Genomic DNA, 13,128 nt, shown 5'->3' with positions numbered 1-13,128 from the left:
TAAAGAAACACGAAAATGTATAAAAGGCTCCATTACCTTGTATCTTACGTTATATGGTCCCGTAGAAGCAATTTTTGTAAAAATAGGCTAACGATTGCGTCATAACCCGCGACTCTCTGTCGCACAGTAGAGAGATTACCGTATGGACAGGAGGAGAAGCTCGCGGGCAATCGGGAGGCGTGGAGGCAAAATGACAATATAATTAATCAGAATACTTAGCAAAAGTTGCTCCTGCTCCTGCTCATGGACACCTCCTACTCACACTCTCCGTCTCTGCAAGTTTCAGAAGGGAATGATTCAGATTTCTTTTGGCACAGCTACTAGAAAACAGACGGGTTGTTCACGTCACATCTACGTCGTCAAGCTCAGTTTGAGTCTGCGCAGTCGCTCGACCCCCAGGAAGTAAGAGTTTCTAATTGACTTCACTTTGTCTCCGTTGAATCCAATGGGGTCGCTGTGTCCATTTCTTTTACTGTCTATGACTTTAACCTAGATGTAATGGGTTTGGTTATACAGAGTGTGAACCGGCAAGACTGCAATAAGGTTTGTGGAAAATGTGCAGAAAAATAAATGGTAAATATCACATTAATAATGACAAACTTATGAAAATAATGATGAATTTTAAGAAAATAAATAGAGTTGAAAAGTATAATAATATGTAGCAGTAACAAACTTTAGACTAAATAAACAAAAACTCCATAACACCTTCCTGATGTGTACACAGATGTTAGTTGTTTGCTGGCAATGCACAGTACAAGTGATATGGTTGTATGTTTGTAAGTCTAAGTTTCTAAAGAGAACAAGTTAACCTGTGACACCATTGTTGAGATTCATGTGCTGATTTTTTTATACATATATCTGTGTGTGTCTAAATGACACCGTTGCTCTGTTTTTTTTTTTTTTTTTCCTGTATGATGTTGTCTTATATGCATTTGCAAGGAGGCATTAATCGTCTCTATTATGTTTATTGAAGAGCCGCATGGAACAACAATACTGTCTTCATCTTGTTTACATAAGGAACCCGTTATTTGCTTGTAACTTTAGCATTCTGTACTCCTCGAGTCCCCCTAGTGGGCTGGATAGAACATCACAACTAAAGAGGTAATTTACAATACCCTGATAGATGTGTTTAAAAAAAATCCTTCATTATAAATAATTGCTGTTGGAACTCGTTGGAGTGTGTGAATGTGTGTATGTGTGGCAAATGTGGATTGCAAAAACACAGTTAAAGCAGCAAGAGAAAAAACTGATGTTAAAGGTGCTCTAAGCAATGCTGGGTGACGTCACTTCTTGTTGACGTTCAAAGTATTGTCAAACAAAACGGAGGCTAGCTCGACCCTCTCTCCTTCTCATCTTGTCCCCTCCCCCTCCCCCTCCCTTCCATGCTTCCAGAAACAGTCATGAATGCCAGGCTGGATTTGCCCACCTGTCCAGCAAAAACAGAGCCACCTAAATGTGGGATGGGAAGCCCTTCTGCCGGTGGAGTTCTCGCTACCTTTCGAAGGCTTTTCCAATGTAAATTCGGGACTTGCGCGTTCCTTCTCCTTTTCCCTATTCTTTGTTATTTGTTCATCGGAACGTTGTCTCTTTTTGGTCGTGTGTCGGCCATATCAAAATTCTCAAGAATATACATTTTTAACATTAGTCCTTGTTGTTGTCTAGGACATCTCTCCTCTAGCTAAGTTCCCTCTTCATGCTTCTCTCTCCTCCACCCCCCACACCCCCCTTCATGTGCACGCGCACTAACTTCTGCTTGTTAAAGGGGTCATCGGATGCTAACTCCACTTTAATATGGTGTTTTCATATTAATACATCTTTGCAGTGTGTGGACACAACCACCATACAATGAAAGTTCACTCCTTTTCCATTTTTTTTAATCCTCAAAAAGCCTAAACACTCTCAATATTCAAGCCTTTTGTATTTTTAATGGATAGTGAGCAGTTGCTCATTATCATTTAAAGATACTTGCACAGAATCGGGTTATATACACTATACAAATAAATAAATAATAATATACACTGTTGCCAGTAGTTTTACTGTAAAATGTATTTTTTTGGGTCACCATTGTGCAGAAGAGTAGAGCCTGTGCTTCAGTCCAGGAGAAGATCTACAAACATTGATGATTTGCTGCATGTTGCTTTATTTAACAGGCGGTGACTGTGTAGTTGCTGGTCCAGTGGAAATCTCATTATTTAAGATATTTTTCATTGGACTCAAATGAAATAAGTTCAGAGAGATAATATGCTCACAATATAAGCACATATCAAATATGAGTTTAAAGTCGGCATGAAATCAAATTTGACAAATCTTTTTATATGTAATATTGTAGTGTTTATTATAAATGATTTATCTGTGCACTTCATTATTTTTTTAAAATTCATGTACCCTTATAATCTTTAATCAAATACATTACCCTTCCCTCCCCCCTCGAAACGACCTCTCTTCTCTTTCGGTCACGTGCCATGGCGAAAGGGTGCGGCCAGAGCCGATGAGGGGTGCGGCTATCGGTGTCTGTCTCGTTTCTGCACCGCTCATCTTGGTTCGCGGGAGGCTCATATAAATATGGGCTGATTCCTGCCTGAAAATTTAGCTGCTCGTCCTCGTTCTCGTCGCCGGGCTCCTCAATAAAAAATCCTTCATGGGAGGGTAACAGTGGGGAATGTTTACAACTGAATGTAAACTGGCATTCAAATCTGCCTCCATTTTGTTTGCAACGCCCAACCTCCAACGATCCAATCAATTCCCGAAGGACGAAATCAAGCCCCGCCCTACATTTTTTTCTAATTTCAGAAGCCGTTTCACTCGGATATACGTCACAACAAGGAAAAAATTACAATCTCAACTTCCGTTTCATGCTGACTTTAAATTGCAGATGTCCAATTTAAGGTAGTCGATTTCTGCAAATGAAATGAGTTAACTCGAGTTTTAATTTAGTTGCCTTCCTTCTGATCCTAACATTAGGAAAGAGTGGATGAACTTTATTTTTAATGCAGTTCCAGACCGCGTCAGTACCCTGATAGCACAAGTACATCTCGGAGACATCTATATGATGTCTCCATTTACATCTGCAAGATGTATTTTTTAGAGTGTTTGCTCATCTGCAATAAGTCTCTACACTGTTAGACCTTACCATGCTTTTTTACAATACTGGCAGCACTGTTGCCAGCTGGTTACTGTAATGAATCTTTAACAGTGACTAACTGGACAAAAGAACAGAAAGATGGTCTTTGGTTTAAGTGTCTGTGTGTCAGTGACAGCAGGACGTGTTTCATCACAGTGAGTCAGAAGAGTTTAGCAAGAAGGAGAAGGAAGAGGTGGAGCTGTTTGTTTTATAAAAAACTCTTTAAGAGCACAAGATAAAAACACAATCAGACATAGAGGAAGAACTTGCAGTGTCTCTGACTGATGAACAATACAAGCGGATTCACAGTTGTATCATTCATGATTATGAAGACCTTCCTCTTCTTCCTCTTCTTCACTCTCTGCCTGATTAAAGGTCAGACGTTTTTTAATTACAGTATCTCAGCCTGTAACTATTTACTCACCTGATATTAAATCATGAGTATTGTCACGTGTAAGCCTGTGACTACACATGAACTGAGCACACACACACATATCACACACGCACATACACTGATGCCATGTTAACATGGTCTGTCATGTTTACACAGATCTGTGTAGCGTTTCAGTCTATTGTGTTTTGTGTGTTTGCTATCCCGGAGTGTTGTAGTGTATTATGTCCTATAGCTGATCTTGGTGAAATATTGTAAAGTTTTTAAAAAATATATTTTTATTTTTATTTTTATTGCACATTTATTGTGGGACTTCCACCGTGTGGCATAAATAAATCATCCTCAAAACTTATTCAGTGGTTTCCCTTCTCAATTCTGACTTCACTTCTGATCTTATCAAGCATTGTGTTATTATGTGTTTTACATTTTTGTTAGTTTGAGATTGTAAGGCTCTTAAAAGAGGAACTGAATATGATTGACAGGTCACATGGGTGATGCTGCTGACGGCGTGACTGGCATCACAGGAGGAAGTATGATCATCAATTGTGTATATTTAACTAAAAATGAGAAAACAAAACAAAGTGCAAAAAGCTTTTGCAAAGTGTCTGGCAGTGAATGTACAACCATGACAGAAGTAAAGAGTGATTTATGGATCCCAGAAGAGAGATTCTCTATGATTGAGGATAAATCTCTTTTCATGATCAGTGTGCTCATTAGAAACCTGACCGTAACCGACAGCGGGACGTACAGATGTCAAGCCGGCAGTGAAACCATTCAGAAGGTGGATTTCAGTGTGAAACAAGGTAAGAATTAATATTTATTTATCACGTTACTCATCTCCTCTGTCAGGGCTTCAGGTTTAACATCTTATGTTTGTTCCTGAGACTTAATTTTACAGTAACAGGATTTGTTACACTTGTTTTCAGAGTCGTGTTGTGGGAGATCAGAGGAACAGACTGCTTATTTAGGAGGAACTGCTGTCATTCACTGCAAATATCCAGAAAAATATAAAAATCATCCCAAGCTATTGTACAAAGTGCAGAATGGATCATTAGAGTCTATTATTACTGCATTTGGAAGTTCGTCCACCAATGGTAGGTTTTCTCTGAATGTAAACGAACAGGAACACGTTTTCACTGTGACTATTGCTGGTGTGGGAAGAGGTGATGCCGGGGTGTATTTCTGTGGGATATACATCAACAATCCTATCTACACTCCCCTTCTCACAGAGATTCAGCTTCATGTTTCAGGTGAGCAACAATTAGTAACAAATTACACATTAAAGGAACACCCCACAGTTTTTTCATATTAAACTATGTTATTCCCTTAACTAAGACGAGTTGATACATACCTCTCTCGTCTCAGTGCGTGCACTCAATCGCTCTGGCGCGCGGCGACACTTTGATAGCTTAGCTTAGCCCAGTTCATTCATTAGGATCCAAACAGAGATGAAGTTAGAAGCGACCAAACACCTCCACATTTTCCCTATTTAAATGCAGTTACACGAGTAGTTACACGACCAATTATGGTGACACAAAATAAAACGTGGCGCTTTTCTAAGCGGGTAAAAAGGATAACTATAATGTATGGCAGAATAGCACTTGGAAGCACTTCGACTCGGCGCAGTAATATCATCACTCCTGAAAAATCCTCTCCCTCTCACTTCTGTCATTAGAAAAAACGTGACTTTTTACTGCGCCGAGTCGAAGTGCTCCCAAGTGCTATTCCGCCATACATTATGGTTATCCTTTTTACCCGCCATGTTTTGTGTCACCATACTTGGTCGTGTAACTGTATTTAAATAGGGAAAACGTGGAGGTGTTTGGTCGCTTCTAACTTCATCTCTGTTTGGTTCCTAATGAATGAACTGGGCTAAGCTGTGCTATCAACTCGTCTTAGTTAAGGGAATAACATAGTTTAATATGAAAAAACGGTGGAGTGTTCCTTTAAATGTACATGTAATATCAATTAAACAGTGTAATTTTCATGTCTGACCTATCGTCTGTATGTGGGCGACAATGGAAAATCAAGAACAGATGCTTCAGTCCAGATTGGTGAGTTATTTAACACACATATACACCTCAGAATATCACAGAATTATTCTGCATTTGGATTAATGACAGTTTAGAACAGCGAAGTGATGTGGTGCTTTACCATTCTATAGTATTTTTTGGAGGCCATGCCTGCCTCCTCTGAGTTTGATTTTGATTGGTCAGTGCGAGGATATTTTCCCAACATTCACCATCCTCCATGAAATTGCTGTATATCAGCCTGCATTTCCCATCTCAACCTACTTTCTCTTGTATCTCATGCTGCTGTAATTCACTATCTGAATTATAGTAATGCTATTTTTATAAATCGCCGAGATGGGCGACCATAAACTTTAAACATGACGAGGGGAGATCGATAGCTGCTGTAAATGGTATTCTTTATTAGTTTTTTCCACAACCCCCACATTGCCTTTCCTTCTCGTTAAAAAAGTGTATATTTACATACGTGAATAATCTTTTGAAGCATATTGTATGTTTTATACACAGCGAAAATAGCCTGTATTTGACCGAAATTCCAGAATTGTCTGCTGACTATTGATAGCGTAGTGATTGTTTATATGGATGTCAATGAAGAGGATGCTAAATATCATTTTGGTTTTAAGATTTTGCCAATTAATAGGCAAGAATAAACCTGATGTCCTCCATGATTCCTACACTGTAAAATCCAACAGTGATTCTAACTAACACTTTTTTAGTTAACTTTATTTAATGTCTTAACTTAATTGTTGAAATCCAGTAAACTGTACTATTCACATACTATGCTTCTTTTTTTTTTTTTTTACTCAGAAAACCCGAGTTAAGATTAACTGATTGGTTTGAGTGCCAATTTGTGAAGGAAAAAAAAAGTTTTTGATGCAGACTTTTCACTCATTTCCTCCACTTCTGCAGTTATTTTTGCATTCACCGATTTCCCAAATTCATCTTCAATGTTGAATTGTCAATACAACAATACAATTTTAAAGAACATCTCATAAGCTGACTTCATAAATTAATATTGATTTTCCTAAAATGTTTCAGTGTTCCTGTTGGTTGGGCACTTCATTTATATTAATTGGAAGGAAGTAATAAATAGTTTGCTTTTAAAATGTGACTCTGACTTCTAAAGTTAAATATATTAGCTAAGCATTTATCAGTACAACATATTATTCCTATTTCACTTTATTCAGTTTTTTAAAGGCAATCGGTTTAAATGCTTTTTTTTATTATTAATTAATTTGATTTTTATAGTGTGATCTTTCTGACAAAAAAGCCACAACTTGAGAAGTGGGAGATTTCCGACAGCATGTGAAGGCAGCATCAAATCTCAGTTTTTACTGTCATGTGTGTGTTTTTCAGATCTCTACATCATCAGTACGATGTGTTCGTGTTTGATTCTGTTGTTAGCTGTAGGACTGAGTTTGGTGTTGTTCAAGTGCAGATGGAAAAAGACAGAAGGTACAAACACATATGCTCTGGTTTTATGAACTGAAACCAAATGTGATGCTGAAATGTTTCAACTTCTGAATGTTTACTGTAATAATTTGGTCCATCCACAGCTTCAGTCTCATCGGATCCGAGGAACACAAGAGACGGCGATGAGGTAATGTTTCATTCTTCATACAGTCTTTCTCTGTTCGCAAGATTTCTGCTATGCATTATTGCCAAAACTATGTAAAACCATTGTGTACAAGTGCAAAAGTAATTTTAAAATTTTCCAATTACATATCATGTTATAAAATATAATTAACATTTCCCTTTCAGGAAGTAAATTCTGCTTATTATGAAGCAATTCAGGACTCTGCTCAGGTGTCCATTGGTTTAAACACAGTTTATGCCACGACAAATTTACCCACAAGCCCCCCTGTCAGTGATTTCTACAAACTGGCTCAAAACACTGAATCCTGAAGACACCCATCATAATCTCTCCATTCTTTCCTCATTAATTTGACTCATGTATGCAGTTTGATATGTTGTATGTTGTATTTTTCCAATTATTTGGGATTTTTTAACCATCCTTTTTGTTTTATTCACCAATCGTCTGCTACAGTCAAATAAACTCTGTTGGCATAAAAGTCTATATGTTTATATGAATGATGTGATTCAAATTAATCAATTTAAGACCAAATGTGGGCTTAATTGCCTTTAAAGAGCACAGCATTAAGATTATTTAAAGTAATGATTCATTTTGAAACCTAAAGTTTTATTTCTGACAATCACTACGTGAATAGAAAGTATGCAAATTGACACAACAAGGGTCAAAAGGGCAATATTTGACACAAGAGTCGTATTTGCCAGAACAACTGAATGAATAAATATACATTTTTGGTAGTACAATGTTATAATATTTAATTGAATATTTTTTATAGAAGTAATATTTTATTGAAAATGCTCGTCCTCTCATTATGGACACTACTGTCATTATTAGATCATACTGACACCAAGTGGTCGAATATTCAGGTTAAACCAGTACAATACTACTTTTGAATGGTGCACGTTGTCTCTAGTTATGATGATCAGTGTTGGTGAACTGATGAAAAATAGTTATTCTTATTCTGACATGTTTATGTTTTCTAAACTGTCCTAAATCTCTTTGAAGATCTATACATTTGTTGGTGTCTGCTAATTGCTAAATTAATAAATGTAGCCTAAGTGTTGGACTGAACTTATTCAATAAAGATGTCAATAGAGGGAGCTGCAGACACTGTATTTCATAGAGAGGAGGAACAAATTAGTGTGTGTGTGTGTGTGTGAGTGTGAGTGTGAGTGAGTGAGAGAGAGAGGGAGAGAGAGAGATTTTGAAAAAAAAACACCTTTATTTACAAAATCTCTTCACAATTAGTTATTTGTTTAAACTTACAAAATTAAATTAAAAAAAAAAAAATCATCATCACAATTGTACACAAAACATCACAACTACACAATTTCAAATCAAAAGTAGCAAGATCACACATAGCTTTGTTAAATCTAAAAATCAGTCAAAAGTATTGCTCTAAGTAAAGACTTAAAAACAAAAAATAACATCATCATCATCGCTTTTTGGTTCTTTTTCCTTTTATTTTGATCTTTCTACTCATGTAGATCACCATTTTAGCCTGCCCAAGAATAAAATTTAACAACTGAAGCATAACACGCTTTCACAACAAGCCAAAAATAAAGGTTTCTGGACAAAAACACTCATTAAAATTATTACACCATTCTTTCACCATTACAAACAAAGGTTTAAGTCTGAGGCATTGCATAAAAGCATGAAACAGTCTCTTTTTGAGAACAAAACAAAAACTCGAAAAAAAAACATTTTATACAAATCTTTCACCACACATGAAAAAAAATCAAAAGATGAAAACTTTTTTTGTTGAAAGAAACACCATGAATACTCTTTAACATTTGGTTGAATTGAATGAATACTACCCAGTATTCATCTTGCGAATCTCCGATCTCTTCCTAACAAAATGGACGAACTTCTTCTCCTCACCCGCACTAACAAGGATTTTTTAAACTCCGCTGCTCTGTGCTTCACTGAAACCTGGCTGAGTGAAGCCATACCGGACAACGCACTACATCTGCCGGGCTTCCAGCTGTTCCGAGCGGATCGCATCGCGGAACTAACGGGGAAAACGAGAGGTGGTGGATTGTGTTTCTACATTAACGAAAGTTGGTGTTCAGATGTAACAACACTGAAGAAGATGTGCTCTCCTAATTTAGAGGCGCATTTCATAAACTGTAAACCTTTCTACTCGCCGCGGGAGTTTTCCTCATTCATTCTCGCGAATGTTTACATTCCCCCAGACGCGTGTGTGAGCGCGGCGCTACAACAGCTGGCTGAACATATAGCTGAAATGGAACAAAGGTACCCAGACTCTCTTTTAATCATTCTTGGGGATTTTAACAAAGCAAATCTCTCCCGTGAACTGCCAAAATACAGACAGCATGTTACATGTCCTACCAGAGACAGTAATATATTGGACCACTGTTACACCACGATAAAGAATGCGTATCACTCCGTCCCACGGGCAGCTTTGGGGCTCTCTGATCACTGTTTGGTTCATCTTATACCGACCTACAGGCAGAAACTGAAATCAGCTAAACCTGTATTAAGGACTGTAAAAAGATGGACCAACGAAGCAGAGCAGGATCTACAGGCCTGCTTCGATTGCACTGATTGGACTGTTTTTGAAGCTGCAGCCACCGATCTGGATGAGCTCACAGATACTGTAACATCATATATCAGTTTCTGTGAGGATACATGCATTCCTACCAGGACATTCTTATCATTCACTAATGATAAACCATGGTTTACTGGGAAACTCAAACAGCTTCGTCATGCCAAAGAGGATGCTTACAGAAGTGGGGATAAAATCTTGTATAACCAGGCCAGAAACAAACTGACAAAGGAAATCAGAGTTGCTAAAAGAAGCTACTCTGAAAAGCTGAAAAACCAGTTTTCAGCCAACGACCCGGCATCAGTCTGGAGAGGCCTGAGGAACATCACCAACTACAAGTCACCATCCCCCCCATCTGTGGAGAATCAACAACTGGCTGACACTCTCAATGCATTCTATTGCAGGTTTGAGAAGCCCAGACTCACACCTCACACCCGCCCTGATGTGCACTTCACACATCCACCATCACCTCCTGCAACCCCTCTCCTCCCCCCTTCTGCCATCCAACCTGAGCTTAAGGTCTGTGTGGAGGACGTGAGCAGAGTCTTCAAAAAACAGAAGACTAGGAAAGCTTCAGGCCCAGACGGCATCTCATCTGCTTGTCTAAAAGCCTGTGCTGACCAACTGGCCCCAGTCTTCACGCAGATCTTCAACAGATCATTGGAGCAGTGTGAAGTTCCCTGCTGCTTCAAACGCTCCACTATCATTCCGGTTCCCAAAAAAACAAAAATCACTGGACTTAATGACTACAGACCTGTCGCTCTCACGTCTGTGGTCATGAAGTCGTTTGAAAGACTGGTGTTGGCCTATCTGAAGGACATCACCGGACCCCTGATGGATCCCCTTCAGTTTGCTTACAGAGCAAACAGGTCTGTGGATGATGCAGTCAACATGGGACTGCACTATATCCTGCAACATCTTGACAGACCTGGGACTTATGCACGGATCTTATTTGTGGACTTCAGTTCGGCCTTCAATACCATCATCCCTGATCTTCTCACAGCCAAACTGACTCAGCTCTCCATGCCATCCACAATCTGTCAGTGGATCTCCAGCTTCCTGACGGACCGGCAGCAGCTAGTGAGACTGGGGAAACTCACATCCAGGACCCTCACCATTAGCACTGGCGCCCCCCAAGGGTGCGTTCTCTCCCCACTGCTCTTCTCCCTGTACACTAATGACTGCACTTCTAAAGACCCTTCTGTCAAGCTCCTGAAATTTGCAGACGACACCACTGTCATCGGTCTCATCCAAAATGGTGACGAGTCTGCTTACAGACTGGGGGTTGAACAGCTGGCTGTCTGGTGCAGTTATAACAACCTTGAGCTGAACACACTCAAAACAGTGGAGATGATCGTGGACTTCAGGAGAAACACCCCAGCACTCCCCCCTCTCACCATCATGAACAGCACTGTGGAAGCAGTGGAGTCATTCAGGTTCCTGGGCTCTACCATCTCCCAGGACCTGAAGTGGGCAAATCACATTGACTCCATTGTGAAAAAGGCCCAGCAGAGACTGTACTTCCTTCGCCAGCTGAAGAAGTTCAATCTGCCACAGGAGCTGCTGATCCAGTTCTACTCAGCCGTCATTGAGTCTGTTTTAAGCACTTCCATCACTGTCTGGTTTGGTTCAGCTACCAAATCGGACATCAGGAGACTACAACGGACAGTCCGGACTGCAGAGAGGATTATTGGTGCCCCCCTGCCAACCCTCCAGGACCTGTACTCTTCCAGAGTGAGGAAGAGAGCAGGTAAAATCATCACAGACTCCACTCACCCTGGACATCCCCTGTTTGAACTGTTACCGTCAGGACGGCGACACAGATCACTGGCCACAAGAACTTCCAGGCACAGGAACAGTTTCTTTCCACAGGCCATTTCCCTTCTGAACACTTAACATGCCCCCCAAAGCATATGCCTGTAAGTGCAATACTCCCACTGTCTAGTGCAATAAACTCAGGTGATATTTATATCTATATTATTCATACTACTCAAAATACTGTAAATATGTTTATAATCTGTAACATGCGCTAGACTCCCACTGTCTAGTGTAATATTCTCTAATTCAGGTGATATCTATATTATTCATACTACTCAAAATACTGTGAATATGTTCATAATCTGTGTTTATTCAGACTAAACCCAACTGTGACCCTACTTTTTTACTTTTATACTATTTTTATTTATTTTTTATATATTTTCATTCTTAGAATTTGTATTACTATGTTCTTGCTGTATTTGTATTTGTATATGTGCACTGGAAGCTTCAGTACCAAGAAAAATTCCTTGTGGGTGCAAGCACACTTGGCAATAAAGCTCTTTCTGATTCTGATTCTGATTCTGATTGAATTAACAAACACGGAAAAGGATCTTCACTGTCATGGGCATTAGTCCCTAAAAATAAATCCTCTAACATCATTTTTTAACTTCTTTTAACTTCACTCTCAGATCTGAGATCTGATTCCTAGTTTTACAGTAACAGCTTTTACATTCTTAAAATTAGGCCCAGTTTAGCACGTAAACAGTTTTGGTCGCAGACAGATCCAGTCTTGCCTTAAAAATTAAGGGTTCACTCAGCAACCAAAAAATGGAATAAAAATGTTCAGTCCTTTGAATATGGAAAAAAAAACTTCAAAATAGACTTTACTTTATTGTCATTCTCACTACACGGATGAGGGGAACGAAATAAGAACTCGGGTCTCGGTGTTGACCAACTACTTCAGTGATTAATAAATACTTAAAAAAAAAAACATAAAAAAAAAACATTTCCTTCATAAACCCTGTCATACTTAATTTCCAATTAAAATAAAATAATTTACAAAGACAGTATTAAAATAGCAGCAAGTTAATAAATAAATTAAGTGCAGTGCTAATTCTTGAGAAGACAAAGGCATGGCAGTGTGGAGGAGTTCATTAGTCTGACCGCATTCAGGTAGAAACTGTTCTTCAGCCTGGTGGTCCTTGCCTGGATGCTGCGCAGCCTTCTGCCTGAGGAGAGGTGGGAAAACAGTCCATGTGCAGGGTAAGTAGAGTCCCTCATGATGCAGGTTGCTCTGTCCCTGCATTGGCTTGTGTAAATGTCTGAGAGGCCTGGTAGGTTGCAACCGATGGTCCGTTGTGCAGACCTTACCACCCTCTGCAGCATCTCTTTTTCTGCCACTGTGCAGCTGCCATACCACACAGTGATGCAGGAGGACAGGGTACTCTCCACCACGCACCTGTAGAAGGAGCTGAGGATGTTAGTGTCCAGCTTTGCCTTCTTCAGCTTCCTCAGGAAATATAATTTGGAGATGTGTACTCCAAGGTATCTGATGCTGGACACCCTCTCCACAGCTGCACCATCGATGCGGAGGGGAAGGGGGTGCAGTGCCCTTCTTGCGAAAATCCACAATCATCTCCTTGGTCTTGTTCGTGTTCAGAATGAGGT

The 13,128-nt window shown here is 39.4% G+C and overlaps 1 protein-coding gene across 2 annotated transcripts; it reads left to right on the top strand.

The window, feature by feature from the left end:
• The first annotated feature begins 3,351 nt into the window (after positions 1–3,351).
• On the top strand, positions 3,352–8,268 carry LOC307153602 (polymeric immunoglobulin receptor). 2 transcript variants are annotated; one of them, XM_079863171.1, is made up of 7 exons: positions 3,375–3,496; positions 3,995–4,315; positions 4,439–4,762; positions 5,549–5,566; positions 6,899–6,997; positions 7,099–7,142; positions 7,304–7,728. In XM_079863171.1, the coding sequence occupies exons 1-7, from the start codon at positions 3,406–3,408 to the stop codon at positions 7,445–7,447; spliced, it is 1,041 nt and encodes a 346-aa protein (XP_079719297.1). In that variant the 5' UTR covers positions 3,375–3,405; the 3' UTR covers positions 7,448–7,728. The 2 variants fall into 2 exon arrangements, 1 of the variants encoding a protein (XP_079719297.1); XR_013820178.1 differs by lacking the exon at positions 5,549–5,566 and having other exon boundaries at positions 3,352–3,496; positions 4,439–4,776; positions 7,304–8,268.
• The last annotated feature ends 4,860 nt before the right edge of the window (positions 8,269–13,128 follow it).

Source organism: Squalius cephalus (genome assembly GCF_949319135.1).
Source record: "Squalius cephalus genome assembly, chromosome: 2".
In the NCBI taxonomy this organism is placed as follows: Eukaryota; Metazoa; Chordata; class Actinopteri; order Cypriniformes; family Leuciscidae; genus Squalius; species Squalius cephalus.
The sequence above is the reverse complement of the archived record's forward strand: the minus strand, read 5'-3'. Positions and strand labels throughout refer to the sequence as shown.

Bases quoted from the DNA above. Each gene is read 5' to 3' on its own strand.
- LOC307153602 (XM_079863171.1), top strand. From the start codon at position 3,406: ATGAACAATACAAGCGGATTCACAGTTGTATCATTCATGATTATGAAG. The intron at 4,316-4,438 runs GTAAGAATTAAT...ACTTGTTTTCAG, and splicing joins GGATTTCAGTGTGAAACAAG to AGTCGTGTTGTGGGAGATCA. The intron at 6,998-7,098 runs GTACAAACACAT...GTCCATCCACAG, and splicing joins CAGATGGAAAAAGACAGAAG to CTTCAGTCTCATCGGATCCG.